The sequence below is a fragment of the Barbatula barbatula genome (genome assembly GCF_947034865.1).
Source record: "Barbatula barbatula genome assembly, chromosome: 5".
NCBI lineage: Eukaryota > Metazoa > Chordata > Actinopteri > Cypriniformes > Nemacheilidae > Barbatula > Barbatula barbatula.
In genome coordinates this window covers 16,614,642-16,631,917 of record NC_136769.1, presented here as the reverse complement: position 1 = coordinate 16,631,917, position 17,276 = coordinate 16,614,642, and the positions used below count along the sequence as shown (strand labels likewise).

The 17,276-nt window shown below is 38.6% G+C and overlaps 1 protein-coding gene across 2 annotated transcripts in view; it reads left to right on the top strand.

Annotated features, from left to right (window-relative positions):
* The first annotated feature begins 767 nt into the window (after positions 1-767).
* Positions 768-17,276, top strand: part of ttyh3a (tweety family member 3a) — a 41,295-nt gene continuing 24,786 nt past the window's right edge. Inside the window, exons 1-2 of one of the 2 annotated variants that reach the window (XM_079457437.1) lie at positions 768-1,698; positions 11,832-12,001. In XM_079457437.1, the coding sequence (XP_079313563.1) occupies positions 1,573-1,698; positions 11,832-12,001 (296 nt within the window). In that variant the 5' untranslated portion in view covers positions 768-1,572. The remainder of the gene's footprint in view (positions 1,699-11,831; positions 12,002-17,276) is intronic. The other variant, XM_079457436.1, reaches the window with a different exon arrangement.

Here is a 17,276-nt window from a genome sequence, read left to right as displayed (position 1 = left end):
GACTACTATAATTACCGTGATGATTCTACACATAAGGAGTAAATCGTGTTCATTGAAACACACCCCGGCAAGACAACTTCAGTTTCTTGTGAGGTTAGGCCAGGGGCTGAAGCTTTTGGTGAATTATAAATGTGAGTGTGCGCAACACGAAAGCCAAAGACACCGCTTTCCTCGCATAACCACCCCATCGACAGAATTAACCATGCGCAGCAAACCATAGAAAATACTGTATAGACACTGATGTTTGCATACAGGACTATCACTGGATCTGCGCCGGCGTACTTTCACACCCTATTACACTCCTACAGCCCATCAAGAACCCTGCATTCAGCAAACGAGCGCCTTGTGATGCCTTCTCATAAGGGCACTAAATCCCTTTCCCCCTCATTCTACTTCACAACTCCTTCCTGGTGGAAAATTCTTCCCAATACGGTCCGGTCAACCGCATCTCTCACAACCTTCAAAAAACTACTTAAAACACACCTCTTCGGCGAATACTTAACAGACAAATGAAAGAAAAATCGTACACTAACCCTCTTCTCTCAACAGGTAGTGGTCTAGCTTTTGTAGAAACTAGTATTAGCACCTATTGCTCTTTGTAGACATATCGCTTATTGCTCCCCGAACTCTTTGTATGTCGCTTTGGATAAAAGCGTCTGCTAAATGACTAAATGTAAATGTAAAAGTAAGCATACATTTTCAGTTTAGCTTCACGAAAGGAATTCACTGTGTTGTCTATAAGTACAGTAGGCCTCGTGTATTGGAGTGCGATGCAACATTGTATCTAACCACTAGAGGTCAGTATTTCAATAGTTGGCTCCTGTTGCAAGAAACCTCCTCTATCAACGTGGGTTTGTTTCGGTGGGCATCATCGTTGCTCGCTAAATCAACCCTCGCACCGGATCGCACCTCATCTCATCGAGTTTTCTCCGCAGGGAGGAGTTGCGTGGCGTCCGGTGACCCACGCACGGACATTTCGACTTCACATATACCTTCCACGGTCATTAAGGACTAATAGGGACAAAGGAACTGTGGATTTCCTCCGTGGGAATGACGGAACCGCAGAGCGAGCCCTTGACATTAATATCGTTAAACGACTGACATCAAGCAAAGGAAATACATTGACTAAACAGCCGGGGTGTGTGTCTCGCCTCTTAAGGATTTAGCTCTGAACGCATGCAGATCTCAGGATTACGGTGTTCATGCGTGCAGTTTAGTGCATCCAAACAATAGGCGGTTGGCTTGGAGAGAGAGAGAGAGAGAGAGAGAGAGAGGAGGAAGTAGCTCGCGGATGATCTGAAATGCACGTTACGCTGGTGTTTACGACAGCCGGTGTTGTGCATAGGGAACGAGATCTATTTTATCCGCTCATTTTGCTCTAAAGAACTAGCTGTATGCCAATCTAGTTTTATTTAAAAACAATCGTTTTTTACTTTTATTTCAGTGCGTCTACTCGATCACGCCATGCGTGAAATACGGATTTTAGGTGTCAGATTGTAAAAACCTCGAGTAAGTTGTCAACTTCCTGCTTTAGTTTTCGTATGTTTGGTGTGTTTTGGCCATAAAAAGATCATGGCAGCCGTCGTGAATTACTCTCCTCCGTGGTGGGTGAACCTGCTTCACAGACTGCCTCACTTTAACCTTCGGTTTGAGCAAACCAGTAGTGACTTTCGTCCGGAGGATTCATCGTACCAGCAGGTAAATGTGTGCTCTTATAGCGCTATACAGAGTAACCCATGTACATGCTGACGCTAAATGTTGGAAATATACATTCATTCGTGTGTATAATCTTCGTCTTTTATCTACCACCTTATCTAACATCACGTTTTTGTGTCTGTGCGTATATATTCTAATAGCTTTAAATGAACTACTGTATAATGGCCTTGGAGTCTCTACTTCTGTTGGTGGGATGTTATCTGGTAGCTGGTACCATTAGATCTAACTGGAATAAGGATCAAAACGCACTACATAGAGATGTTTTGTAATGGTTTAAATCAATGGGATGGAGCTGGTGGTTCATAATCTTTCGTCTGTATACTCAGGGCGGTTAGTTTATCTTGTGAATTACACACTTTTTGTTTCTCTTTGCACATTTCTTTGTGTCATAAAAGTGACTCGGTTATTTAATGGGGTTATAAAGATCTATCAACTTTTATGATGGCTTCATAATTGTTATTGTTAGTTTTTGCGTCTCTCCAGTGAAAACATCCAGGCGTGGCTGGTAAAGGCAAGCTTCTGAGCACCCTTTGACTTTCATTATTACAGACAACAGATGCCCTACGAGCCAAAGACTGCCAAAAGCCCAGTGACAGTACCTTTAATTTAAGCTCCTTAAAGCACGTTTGGCAGTCTGAGATGGCCTTACTGTGGCTCACTTTTTGAGCCGGGAATGAATTGTACCTGTCTTCTACAATCAGCCCAGGCAAATGCAACCCGCATGTTTTGAATGACACATTTTTGATAAGAATGAAACTAATGAGTCGGTTTAGAAGAACGTGTGAGGCACAAAACATTTTGCTACTCAGATTAGGGGAACATTCAATGTATTTTAATGATAATGTGTGTGTACCGTTTTCAGTTAATGGTGGGTAACATAGTTCATTGATGTGCTAAATTGAGACATTTTCTTATCAAAGAATGAGGTGTTCGCTTGGTTCAGTTATGTGTGTACGGTACATAGATGGTGTGGTCATAATCACCTCTATAGTATTTTTTGTTATGTTTTTGTAAAGTGACGCCTAATCATAAATGAAGCACAGTTGGCCTAGTTTTGCAGTTGGATATCGGACAAAACATGTGCATCTAGTGTAGTTTTTATAAATGTTCGGCCCTATTCTACCTTTGTGCATTACATTTAAGTCAACATTGTTAAAAGTGGCGTTTCTGCTTTCTTTAACACCAGTTTTCTGAAATGCCACAGGATCATGAAGAGGAACACTTGGATGTTTTGTTGGTGTGTTTGTTTTGTTGTGTGTTCACGTTTTGGTGAGACTTCCAAATGTCTTGAAGAACTAGATCAAGGCAGGAACGGGTGTTTATTTAGACACAGTAGTTGGCAGGTGGCGCCCAACCGTGTCAGAAAAAGCGCCACATGGCACACATGGTATTCATGAGTCTCTACGGTGGTCCTCATTATTACCACCCAGAAAAAAAGGAAATTAAGACAGGGTGAGAATACTTGGGTGGTATTCCTAATCTAGACAAAAAATAGGTACAGGAGTACTGAAAGCTGCTGATGAAGACCGCTGAGACGGAGTTTAAAGCTGAAGAATTCGAGTCTGTATGGTCATAAAGCTTAGATAGTTTGTCAGCTAACTACAAATTGTTTAACTGGTGACTTTCAAACCAGCACGAAAAGAAAGAATGTCTTAAACACAGCATTGTAGAAACAGAACAGATTCATTACAAATTTTTGTTTTTACAGTTGTGGTATGGTCTCTGTTTCCCCTGTTGGATGCCATTATATCAGTTATATAGACATTGTATTTGTCTCACACATTGTCACTTATTGACTTCCCACTCTTTCCACAAAGACTGACTCTTAACCACTTGATTTTACTTTATAATTTAGTCTGTGCCTACAGTAGTCATGCCTTTATGCATTTATTAGATCATACAATAAAATAGCTGGTTGTTTTCTTCAAAAAACAGAAGATGTTGGTAACAGAAAACCGTTGGTCCCCATTGACTTGCATAGGTTTTGTGTCCATACATTAGAAGTCGATGGGGGGCCGATGTTTTTTGTTTACCAACATTTTTCTAAATATCTTCTTTTGTGTTTTGCTGAAGAAAGAAAAAGCACGCAGGTTTAAAATGCCAACAGGTTGCTTCACTGACTGTCATTAACTGACAAGTGTTAATGTCTAAGATAAGATTGAATCCATTTTCTGAAATGATAATTTCACAGAGTTTGACTCATCTAATGCTTACGAGGTTTTGTGTCACACACATAACCATGTAGTCAGACACATTTGGAAATGACAGAGAAGCGGAGTCCGTGATGCACAGACAGCTTGTATGAGCAGACTGTTGTCCGTAGCATTTGTTCTGGGGTCAGACTGCACATAGTGTATGAAAACAGACAGCACAGCTGAGGATGGGGGAGAGTGGACACCTGCTCTTCACTGAATGGTGCTTATTCACAGTATTTGAATTAACTGGAGATGACATATTGGTTGACCCCTAGATAGGAGTTGAGCTCACTCCTGATGTCTCAGTTTAAATTTTTGTCCTACTTTAAATCCTACATTTAAAGGTCCGGTGTATGAAATTTAGCAATATCTAATGGTGAGGATGTGAATTGCAACCTGCGGCTCACTCCACCCCTCCTTTTCCAAGCACTACGGTGGCTGACACAGAACAAAGATGTGGTCACGTATTTGCATCTTTGCCGAAAGAGATGGGCTATATTGGGAAACGCGCTTTGTAGAGCAATTTGTCCGTTGAGGCCATTGAGAATTCCATGTAAGGGGACCCGTGGTGTATCTAGATAGAAATAGCTAATTCTAAGGTCATAAAAACATAACGCTTCATTATGTAATGAAGACATATATTGGACCTTAAATTTTAATTTATCTTGTCATTATTAGGTTTGTGAACCTAAAACAAGCATGCAAAGTCAATGCCTGATATTCCAAACCCTACCCTTTCCCATCCCCAAGCCCTCGTCATGGATTATTAATGGAAATTGCATTGAGAAAAGCATGACTGGCGTGTTTTACTAAGTCTGAGACTGGGAGTTTGAGCAGTGCTTCTCACAAAGGCGTCGTGGATCAAAGCCAGTCTCAGAAAGGGAGGTCCAGTCAGCGGGATGATGGATGAGACTGGAGCTACAAGTTTGTTTGGGTGAAGACAACCGGCCAGCCGATGAGAAGTGCATACAAGGCCAACTTGTGTTCTGCCATTGGGTAGACTGCCATGAGTTCATTATCAATATTGTTTTGGTAAAAAAAACATGGCTATGTTATAGCTCAAATAGAGCACAGTTTTGTGTTTGCTGTGTTTGGCGTTGGGTTGAATTCTATGAGGATGTTCAATCTGAGGCACCAAGAGAAGTGTTTTCATTAAAACATGGCAAATTTTTTTTTTTTTCTGCTTGAAGCTATGTACTGCTTCTTGGTGACTTTAAATGCAAAAAGTACATTTTGTCACCCTTTCGGTATTAGTATATAGATGAACTAAAAGCATGAAAACTTGAATTATTTTTCTTTGAATTCTGAAGTCTTTGTGTCATTATTAAAAGTATTACAGAAGAGCCTCAATGGTTAAAATGTCTGTCTTCTAGTTGTGGGAATGTGGGCTTGAGAGCACAGTCTGAGATGAAAATCTGAGAAACAACTACATGCTTTCCCACTCCCACACCCACTACACAAGCTCCTGTGGGGGAGGCTAGAGAAATTCGTGACTGGCCTTGTCATGTTGTGTGGGGAGTGCTGGAAACCTTTCCAGTTTTGTTCATTCTAGCAGTGCCGTTGAATTATTTTGGCCACATCTGTGTGTTATTCACGGATATGTCACTCGACGCACAGGAAGTGAGAGCGGGGATGCTGCTAATCTGTTTTGTCAGGCTGTTTGCGTAAAGCGACACAGACCGACGAGGTTGTCCTGTCATCAGGCCAGGCAGGAAACACAAGCTGTCTATCTTTCCGTGGCACACGGCCAAGAAATGAATCACATGACGGTCTGGTTATCGAGGAGTTGCGTTGGAGTTGTTCGTGAAATGGTCTGAATCAAGCTTTTGTGAAATATCAATGTTTAGATTTTCATTCAACTCCAAATGTTGACTGTTATTGCTGAGGCTTTACTTCTGTAGTTTACAGTTGGTTGTTAACTACCGATTTCCTGTGTATGTGTGTGGCAACGTTTATTGCTATCCCGTTTGGCTTCAAAGGCTGAATTGCTTGTAACACTGTCTTTGAAAGTGAGTCCTTGCTCCTCCCCAGATTACTGCTGGTGTCCCAAAGAAATGTCTGACCCAGATTTGTCCCCATTCGCTGTTCCAGTCGCAAAGGAAAGAGCCTCACATTTTTCCCTATGGCTCCCTGAGGAGAATTCAATCATGTTTTTGGATAATATTAGGTTTTTTACATGAGATTTTTATATGATTTGTGAAAATAACACTACAACGAGGATCAAAGTTACACACGATTGTCACGTTTCTTGTGTGGTTTTCCAATGAATGTAATTCGCTGATGCTTCATGCTGATCAGTCCTTGATCAGTCTTGCAAAGGTCTAATTCCACAAATGATCTCTTGTGCTTCAGATGCTGTCAGACCGAATGAAACAGTCTCTCTGTTCGACTGCTGGCCCACATTCAGTTAAAGAACCTCGCAGTTCATATCGGAGAATAAAGTGTTTCGCAGACAGCAATGAACTTAAACGGTCACTTAACAAATCAGGATTCATTTTACTAATCTTTTGAGTAATGAATAGCCTCAAGAGAGGCGGTTGATTTAGGAGAGATGCACTGTTCAGTCAAGCCCTGAAAGCGTTTGTGTATGTAGTATACTTCCTTTAATTGTAACGTGACAGGATAAAGGGTGGAACATATTTTTCAAATATCAGAAAAATGGCCTACAGCCAGGAGCACGATAGCACAGTGACCTTGTGTTTGAAATGCCGATGTTGATCTTGGGTAGTGGTAATGCCCTTAAGGGTTTCTCTCATGTTGGGATCTTGTTCAGCGAATGGAAAGAGGAGATGCATTAAGATAATCTGCTGAAGATTACAGTGTGTTTAGAAAGGCTGAGTCTGGGTCTTTTCGTGCCTCAAATCTGTTGGTGGCAGTGGAGAAACGTGGCAGAATAGAAATTTGGGTAATTACATTGACCTCTTTGGCACGGGTTCTCGCAGGAAGCACAGGAACATGGGCGTGCTGATTTAGCACATGCCAGCTATGTGTTTGTGTGACTGGAATCAGTTCAAATTAACAAGTTCTGTTAAACAATGTTTAAGTAGTTGTTACGGGTACCAACAAAGTACCAACTTTAAATTTTTCACTTTAACACCGAATGTTTTACAAAAATATGTCACTTAATATTTGGGCTGTCCACGTTAAGCCTAGCGTTAATGCCTGTGATACATTTTATTCAGATTGACACTTTAAAATATTTAACGCAGAATACGTTTGTTTTGTCATTCTTTGTCTAGCGTTGTTGCATTGTATAATCACGCTCGTATTCATGTAACAGGGCTCTGGACTAATATTTCCCAGTGGTCGTACTTGTGCGATCCACTTTCTCTGTTGGTCGCAACTTACAATTTACCTTTTCAACAATCGGAATATGACATCAATGTTCCTTGAGAGTGTTTTAAAAGCATATGGAGTACTCTGTCCCGTGTTGCTTTAATGCCACTCAGTTTGCGCAATACCGAATGAAGTCAAACACACACTTTAGTTTGGAGACAGAGGGAGTGCACAAGCTCTCTGCTCGCTCTTTCCTGCACCTATCACAAGCGCGTTATTCACCACTCATAAATCACATTAAATGTTAAAATCGTTTTACGCGACCCTGTGAAATTTTACCTTGCACGTTATATAAAAACGATTGCCTTTTGGAAGCGTTTTAGTCGCAGACTGGAGCATTGAAAATCCTAAATGAATGCAGCGTTGTGAAAATGGGAGAGGCGTCAGATCTGCGTAGACAGACAGCTCTTAATTGGGCCGCATTCTTAAACCTACTGCTGTGGCTCCTGTCCCTAATGTTAATCAAAGAAAAAAAGAAAATAGGAATTCAATGTATTTTGTAGCTTTAATGAGAATTCTTCTGTATTGAATGTATAATTAACCATTTAAAACTGTTTGGGTTTGAGAACTTGAATATCTGTATATTTCATACCTGTTGGACATGAGAGCTCTGTTATACTGTACTTAAATGTTGAAGGACTATAATTAATGTCAAAATAAAGAAAAAATAATCAATTTAAAGGAGACATCTGTTTCAGTACCTACTAATATCAGAATTTTGCCTTTCATAAATAAAATGATGTTGTTAAAGAAATCTGTTGTTTCTACATTCATTTAGAGATTAAATTTGAAATAAGTGAATGTAACAATAAATTATGTTTAAAAACATTAATTTTATATGCGATTAATCGTGATAAATGTGTGATTAATCAGATTGTTTTTTATTCGATTGACAGCACTACTTAATGTACATGCACAGGTTAAAAGTAATCCAAATTGCTAGTAGGTTAGTAGATTTTGAATTGAACCTATGTGTTCTTTGTGAGATCGATTATTTAGAATGTATTGAGCTCAATTTAAAATCTATGTGCAATTTATCGTAATCGTTTTTCAGTTTCAATTTTGGCTTTCAAACAGAATAATTGAGGTCCTCGCCTTAATCATTCCATTTTGCAAGAATTGTTTTATTGTATTTTAGTTGAATGTATTCATTAATATTGTATTTTATCTGTTAAATGAAGTTGAATCCAGAGTTAAATTGGAAGTTATTTATGAATGATTTCTCCATTTAATTACTTTGTTTCCAAATTCAATGAGTAATCGTGTTAAATAATTGTGATCTCATCAATGGGCAAATAAATCGTAATACATTTTTTTTAATTAGCAACCCTAATTAAAATATGAAATTATTGTGACGTGCCGGTAGCTTTTAATCTCATTGGTTCTCGTATGTTTTTCGACTAGTTGTCAAATTATATTTCTCTACAAGACATGCAAGAACCAATCAGATTTTAAGTTATTGATGTGTTGCAATATATGAATTGTATGGCGAAGGGTAAACTATGAGAAACAATGTCATTTTAACTTGTTTTAATGAACAGTCGTTTCAAAACATTGGTGGGACTCAATGATATGTAATTGTATCATTTATAGAAAATGATTGCTAGATTTTTTTCCAAACAAAGGCTGATCTCAAAATGGCTATTATCTGGTTTTGGTTCAGGTTTCCGTGTTTATGTTTCCAGATCGTTCAATAATTTTCATTTGGATGTATCACTGTTGCAGTTAATTCATTTTATTATAGCGGTGAAGGAGATTTTGTAGAAATACTATAATGATTTGATGGGCCTAAAGACTTTGTTATTAACTTTCTCTAAACACATCAGAGATGGTCAGCTATGTATTCCAAGAGATGTTATTCTTTGTAAATGAGGGTATTTAAGCACTGATTAATTATATCAAGAGCGCTTACTGGCCACTTTCCCAGATAGGCTTGGCGGCAAGTCATAGATTTCCACATCCTCCATCTTCAACATAATTCACACCTCAATTGAGCAGATCACGTCTCACTTGGGCCCATTGTTCTAATAGATGCAATGGGGGATGAAGTGACATTGGCTTGTGATTTTGAGTTTGTTAAGATTATTCATTGAACTGTTTTGGAATAATGTTGAAATATTAATAATAAAAAATAATACATAATGTTGGATTACTGTTGACATTTTAACACATAACTGCATCAGTATGCTTTTGGTTCATGTTTATGTGATGTGCTGCTTGGATAATTGTCAATAATGTTTTGTTATTTTATTCTCGATGCACCTCCAAGAAGCACTTAACCCAAAAATTTGTTATTTCTTCAGTCAGAAGCAAATCACACGACTGCATCATAAATCTAATGAGAATATCAGCAAAGATTCTTTTCTCTTGATGTGCCACTGTCAATAGTGGACATTGTGCTTTGTTCGTTTTCAAGTCCATACAGCAGAAGGCATAATCGTTTCTAAAATTAGATCTCTGGCAACCATTCGCCTGTGGTATAGATTTTCTATTTTTCTCTGTCACGCAAAAATGTCAGTAAAGAATGAAATGATGAACATGTTCTCGTCATTGAATAGCAAGGCAAACAGGACAGGGATTTAAATATTTATTTTTACAGCAGGTGAGTTAAAGATTGACTTTTAAGTGTGCTAACTCCTGAGGTTACCAAGTTACCATGTTGCCTCTTTCCTGGTAGACCTTAGAAAAAGTGAAGCATCTCTCTTAAGCGGTGAACTGAACAGTTGTTGGGTTTGAGTTGTTGTTTGGTTGCATTAAGCTTGATATCTTAAAATTATAATTGGTGAGTGTTAGAATAAGTTTGCTAATAGTGTGGCCAAAAAAGAAACACCCTCTTATACTGAAAATGCAGTTTAGTCATGTTTTGGCTTATGCCTCTAGCCCGACTGTGCTTTTAAGATCTGCCTGTCCGTCCAGTCTGACTTGCTGGGCAAAGCATTCTGCTTCAGCCTATTTACCCAACACAATAGTTTTCCCAGCTTTACTGTGATCACACGCTGTGAGTTTGACTGACAGCTTGGCTTGGCTTGAAAGCCGTATGGAAACGATGCGATTTGGGAGATTTGAAATGCCTGCATGCGTTCATTGGGTCCATAGAGATTAACCGACTGGATACCAGGCCAAGCCCATCATGAGTCTTTCTGTTTGACCTCTTCAACTGGTAATGAAGGGGGAGGAATTGGGTCGGGGTTTTTTTTTAAAGAAGAAGAATTTGAGTCCAGACGATCTTAAAGTACCTAATCCCAGTGTGGTTGTCACAACAAGATTGTCAGAGTTAAGTGTGGCTCTTAACCGAGAATAGCTTTGACCCCATTATACAGCAAACTTCCCCTACAGGTTATTTGACACATGGGAGCTTCAGTGGAAGACTCTGTTTAAACTCTGTTCGCTATTCTCCTTGTTATAGGTCCAATGTGTAATATTTCGGAGGCTATATTGAAGCAAGCGCAACGTAATATAAAGAAAACAATGTCTTCAGAGGTGTATAAAGATCTTACATAAGGAAGAATCATGGTCACCTAACAATTCTGTTATGTATTACTGACAGTTACAAATGACAGAATACAAGCAGTGTATTTGTTAAGACACCCAACATAATTTTGGCGAGAGTCTGAGGCAGCGCAGAAATTCCCTGGGTACCCAACCCATTATGATGTTTGTTTTACGTCGTAGTCACACTAGACTTTTGTTCCTTTGACTTCCCTTCATATGTATTCAAATGCAATAGATCATAAGCACAACCTTTTAAACAAGTTAGCATTTCGCTGCGTTTCAAAGGTCAAGTTTGGTGAACTCTGACCTGCATATTAGTATCATGACTTGTGACCAATAAAAGATCGATATGCCAGTGCTCAATCTATCCAATTTTTTACAATACAGCTTTAAAAAAAATACAACAATAATAAACGCAATTTATCAAAGGTTTTTCAGATTTCTACCAATAAATATAGGGATGTGCGTAAAACGTACGTATTCTAAAAGTATAGTTCAGGGGTCTCCAACCTTTTTGTAAGCGAGGGTTTCCAAAATATCTAAAATCCTCTAGAGGGCTAATTGTTGATAACATACTTTCAAACTTTAAACATGTGAAGCCTTATTTTTACACTCATAGAACCAAATTCAGTTTTCTTTCAGATATACTTGCACTTGAATATATTAAAGCTTATAACACTTACTAAAAATGAACTTCGTACCACTTGGCTGATCGGTATAGTCACAGATTTGTCAACGGGCACGGGCACCACGTTGAAGACCCCTGGTCTAGTTTGACTGCGGAATTAGTATTCTGGTATTTTACAGTTTATGTCATATTTAACAGTAAAAGCACTAATAAATCGAAACAAAATACATCATTATCTGAAGATGTGGAGGCAGTCACTGCTTATTGTTTAACATCTTATGATTGTATAATGTGGGTAGATGTGAAAGTAATGTTCATTTGTTTGAGCTGTCGGCTTGTAGTCAGCATTCGTTGTCCAGTCCCATTCAATAATCAAAACAAAGTTTAAGTTGATAGAAATAAATATTTTGCATTCTTCTGCATCATGTGTGTAACAAATTAGCTTTTTGTCTTGTCTCTTGCAGTCCATCTTGTTACTGGGTGGCATAGCTTTGGCATGCTTGGCCTTGGACCTCATCTTCCTCCTCTTCTACTCGTGCTGGCTCTGTTGTCGTCGTAAGAAGAGTGAGGAACAGCCGAACGCAGACTGCTGCTGCACCGCCTGGTGTGTCATCATCGCCACTCTCATCTGCAGGTGAGTCTGGACATGTCTTTCTATTTCCAGCTAATGGGTATCTTGTTTTGAGCTTGTCACATTGTTCCTTGTAACCGCTTTATCAGACTCTCGTTCCGGCTGAGGACCACGCATGTAGTCACTTGTTTTGTTTGAGATCTATACCGCTGTGATCCGTCTACGAGCTCATGCAGTTTGTTCCCCAATGAATTGCTTTTATCAAATGTTACCCCGCAGCCAAAAGCCATTCTGCTTGTTGAAGTGTAACCGTGGTGGTGCATTGTGGGAAGGGTTTAATTTCTGCAATAATCTTTATGTAGTAGGAGTGTTCCGAGGCTGCCTTGAGCTTTTAAATGCTGAATTAACACCCCCGCTACCGCTGGTTTAATTCAGGTGGGTTTAACTCCACCTGTAACCTTATATGAGTTTGCAAGAGCTAATGTTAGTGTAATACTTCTAGTATTTTTCTAGAGTGTTTCAAAGCATTTCAAATTACCCGTATTAAATTATAACTATAGTTCGCACAAAATAAAAGCTTGGTCCAACGCATTGCCCAAATTGAGTTACAATGCAGTCTTTTGCTGCTGGACCATCAATCACGATTAACTGTCTTGGTTTTAATTATTTGGAGTAAACTTCGTAAATCAAGTCAAGATCATTTGGATGCCTTGTCTGTATCACATTGGTGGGCAGCATTTGGTAGGCATGAGATTGGATTTTGAAAGCAAATTGAGAAAATGTGCTTTTGAGAATTCCCTGTGGCTCAATCCACACTTCTCTGTTGAATCACAGGAGGAGCTCTTTTGATCGCTTTTTGACATTTGCTGAGGACAAACATTGACTGTGTCTTTAGCTATTACAAGTGTTTTCTATTCCGAGCGTGTCGCCAATGACAAGTGCAGGAATCAAGTGAGTTTGTGCATGAGCAAGTCAATACTCAAGACTAAAGTATTCTGTCCTTAACTGTTTTTATAGTAACGGAGTAGTTCCTGAAGGAACCTTTCAACCTAAAATTGAAAGTATTTAAAGTACTTGTTACCAAACAGTTCTTCCATTGACTACCATAGTAGCAAAAATGACAATGCTAGTCGGTGGTGCTCCAGAACGGTTTGGAGTTTTCCTGGGAAAAAATCGGTTTTCGGTGGTAGGTGACGACTTGAACTGCGAATCCAATACTGACAATAAATCCAATATAAATGCAAAAACTATTCATGTTGTTCAGGTGTTATTTTTTTGTTTTACAGCCTTTTCCAATGGGGTATGAAATAACGTGACACAGATATTACCCGTCACTCTCATTTTCCTTATTCTTGCCCTCTTTGCAAAAAAGTGGTATTTTGGCCTTCCTTGGTTTTTATTTCCCAGAACTTGATTATTTTATCAGTATATCAATAAAAACGATTAACTATTATAATATATATTTTACTGTCGATTTAGACTAAATCTTACTATCCCCTTTTGCTAAAGGGCCCTAGCACACTTGATGGATTCAGAATGTGAATTCAGTGTTATCTCTGTTGTTTCAACCATTTAATAAAATGAATCGGTTCAAATGAGTCATTAGAGCGCGAATCAGATATTGGCAGACGAGCTGTCTGTGTGTTAATCACAGCATAGGACATTGCAAAAGATAGAAGTTGACAAGTAAACCTCATCGCTGGAGAGGATTTGTTTTGTTTAAGTCCGTTGTACGAGCAGAACTCTTTCAGAGAAAAGGAAAGCTGTTTTTGATCGCAGATTATCCCGGGGTAAAATACCATTTTTCCTACTATGGTAGTCAATGGTGGCCAAGAACCATTCTTCGAAATACAATACCTGAGTGATCACAGCAATTTTGTCCCTTTAACTATTTTCCCCTTTGTCGTCTTCTGAATCGACCACAACCACAGTGCTGTTGTCTTAGTTTAAAGTGCATTCAAATCCATTAAAGATTTTAATTAGACTATCTTAATACACGCAAATCCCTTAAACATACATATTGAATTGTTAATGCTGTTGTTTATGATGATGTTTAGAGCGAGACAGGAGGACAATGCGAACGAAAGGAATTTGCTGGGAATTTGGGCTCGGCTATTGTCCGCCCCGACATCCTGTGGCAAGTAAAGACAGTTGCTATAGCAGCACCTTTCCCGGCAATCCCTACCTTGCGGTTCCTGACATTATAGACCATTGAGACTCAAAAAAAGACCACCACCCTTTACCACAACACACCCCCCCCTGCATCTCATGACTGCTCCTCATGTTCAGTTCATGCTAACGTGCGTTCGGAAGCTTGTGGAGGGGGGACTGCTGGAACGCATGCTGTGTTTTTATGTGGTTCTCTGTGTACATTCATAGTTTAGCTGTTGGCCGAAATGACAGGTGTGAACTTTATGGTCTCTGTGAGTTACACACTGAGCTGTAAATCTTGCCCTTGGTCCTTTTTCTCGAGCTGAGGTGAAGTACAAAGTCAAAGAGTACAAAGACATGGCTGAAACACACAGGAATGGCGGCTGTCACTTCATAATGCTCTTTATAGCCAACACGAAATCAAAATTGGTCCTTTATCATTTTTTATACTGGAAATCCTGAAAAATGATTGGTTTTTAATGCGGTGCTTTCAAGGTTGGGATAAAGGGCTTGATACTGCTTCAAATTTGAATTGCTTGATTTCATATCAAATCAGTATGTGACAATAGTTCACTTTGAAGATAAATTAAAGTTCTTATTGCGTTTGCCGTTCGCATTAAAAACATTCTGCTCGTGTTTCGCTTGCCAATCTGATTCTGCGCACGTGGTGGGCGGCTACATAGGCTGTGAAGAGCTCAGATGCAAAACCCTCTAAAAGATGATGTTAAGTGAATGCTTTCCACACATAGTATACGTTAGCCTACTCAAATCATTTGGCTTCAAAACCCACTAAATACCACACTCTGCCCATTCTGAAATATCTGGTTTTGCTGGTAGTAAAAGAAAAAATAGCATGATCAAAAAGGCTTGTTTTAACGAAAAGTCATTTTACGAACTTAGAGGGGTTTTCATCTGAATTCGTCATATGGAACAGACAACATGGGAGGATTGGAAAACGAAAAACAAACTATGGTTGAAAAGAAGACCAAATTATTGAATAACCTTCTCCAAAGGAACATTTTCTCCATGGGGTGTGAGCGTTAGAGAACAAACTTAAGATGTTCACATCGGGGATGGCGCATCATTTAAATAATTCTGGCAAGTGTAGCTTTAATAATGCAAGAAATGTATTGTGTATTTGCTTCATCTTGGGTCAAATAGTGAAATTAATGTACAGACACTAACAAAATGAAATAGTGTGTCATCAATTTAAAATATTAATTCTACTATCAGCAATGTTTTTCGTTGTGCCCTGTTCCCGAGTGGCATATACAAATCCTTATTCTTTAAAAGATAAGTCATATGCAACAAACACTCGGCGCACTCAGTCTATTGCAGGATTAGGCCTAACAAAATGATGCAAAACTCAATAATATTAGGAAATATATTATTATATACTGTATTTGTTCTTTTTTTTTTGGTCTAAAAGTTGACCGAAGTAATAAAAAGTTAACATAAGATTATTGTTCCCCATCTGTTTCCCCATTATACTTTATTAATCTTGATAACACGATGAATCGTTACATCCGTATTGTTGAGCATTGTATATTGACAAACGGTATAACTAGCATATTGCATGTACTCTAGTCCTAAGAACAAACTGCGATGCTACATTAAAGAAATACTTTATACACGAAACATGCCTGAGGTCTGAAATGCTTTTCTTCTATTAAATTAGTTTTTGCATGTTAAAATGAAACTTATGCCACAGGTCAAATATCTAAAGACTTATAACAGGAACAATGTCTTGCACACTGCCGCTTGCGTATTTGTTTATTAAATTTTTCGGCTAATTTGATCATGCTTTCTGTTACCAATATGACGATATTATTTTAACCTTCAGGTAATATGTTTTTCTGCATTCAAAATTGTTCCGTGTAAATGTTCAGATTTCTTCACACACATAACCAGCACAGAAAACCCTTAAAAAAAGCGTGAAGATTCAATTTAGGTTTGCTCATCATTTGAGCATGAGGAGGAGGATGAGGAGGAACTGTATAAGGAGGAAATGAACTGATGGCATTCTTCCTGTGAACTGTATGGCTTTGGACTCTATGGAGGTAGACGTCCTGACGGTTTAACAAGAAACTCTTATAATGTTTACCATTTGTAATCTGAACCTGAGAAAGGAAACGTATGTCATCAGATTTAGTGTTACATGCGTTGCAATGGAATTGTAAGGTTGTGCAATTTTGATTCTTTCTTGGAAGCAAATTTGCTAGTGTTATCTCTTGAGAACTGCTGAAGGAAGCAAGTGTTTTTGAGAGCTTACAAGAAGTCTCGGTGGATGCATTTGAAGGAATACAGAAGCACTCGTGTTGAAACCAGAAAGCATGAGAATGTTTTACAAAATGAAGTGCAGTTAAGATGTGAAATCACATGTCCATCATTAATGATTTATGAGAGGACAGAGAAGTGACGGTTAACAACTATAAACTGTACATTCCATCATGAGGGTTTATATGTATAAATGATTAAAGAGCACCCAGTCTGTGTAATATTATTGCATTTGGTGTAAAGCAGCCCGAAAGATCCAAAATGCATGAGTGAACTTCAAATTTCCGAAGTCTGCTTCAGAGCACATTTTTACTGTAGCGCTATTGTTGAGCATTGTATATCGACAAAGGGTATAGCTACCATATTGCATGTAGTAGTCAAACGCTTGAAGAATTAAGAACAAACTGCGATGTTACATTAAAAAAAACATTCCTGACGTCTGAAATGCTTTTCTTTGATTCAATTTGTGTTTGCATGTTAAAATGAAACTTATTCCACAGGTCAAATATCTAAAGTCTTATAACAGGAACAATATTTATCTTGCACACTGCCGATTGCGTATTTGTCTAACATTTTGACTAATTTGATCATGCTTCCTGTTACCAGTATGACGATATAATTTTAACCTTCAGTTCCTCCAGTAACCTCAAAATGATTCCCTTTTAACTGTAGCACTGCATAAATAAAGATTATGGAAATCCAAACAAGTCTCTGAAACCTTAACTGTGGTTATTGTAATCAGCTCTTGACTTGACATTGACGCCACTTCGAAGTCTCTGATAGCATCACTCCTCAGCTCATCCGCTGTTCACTGGGGAATTATATGGGGAATATCATGACATTTTTACAATTACAATTTCATAAATTTGTCCAGCTGTACCTCATACGCTGTATGGACGAAAGTCTATTC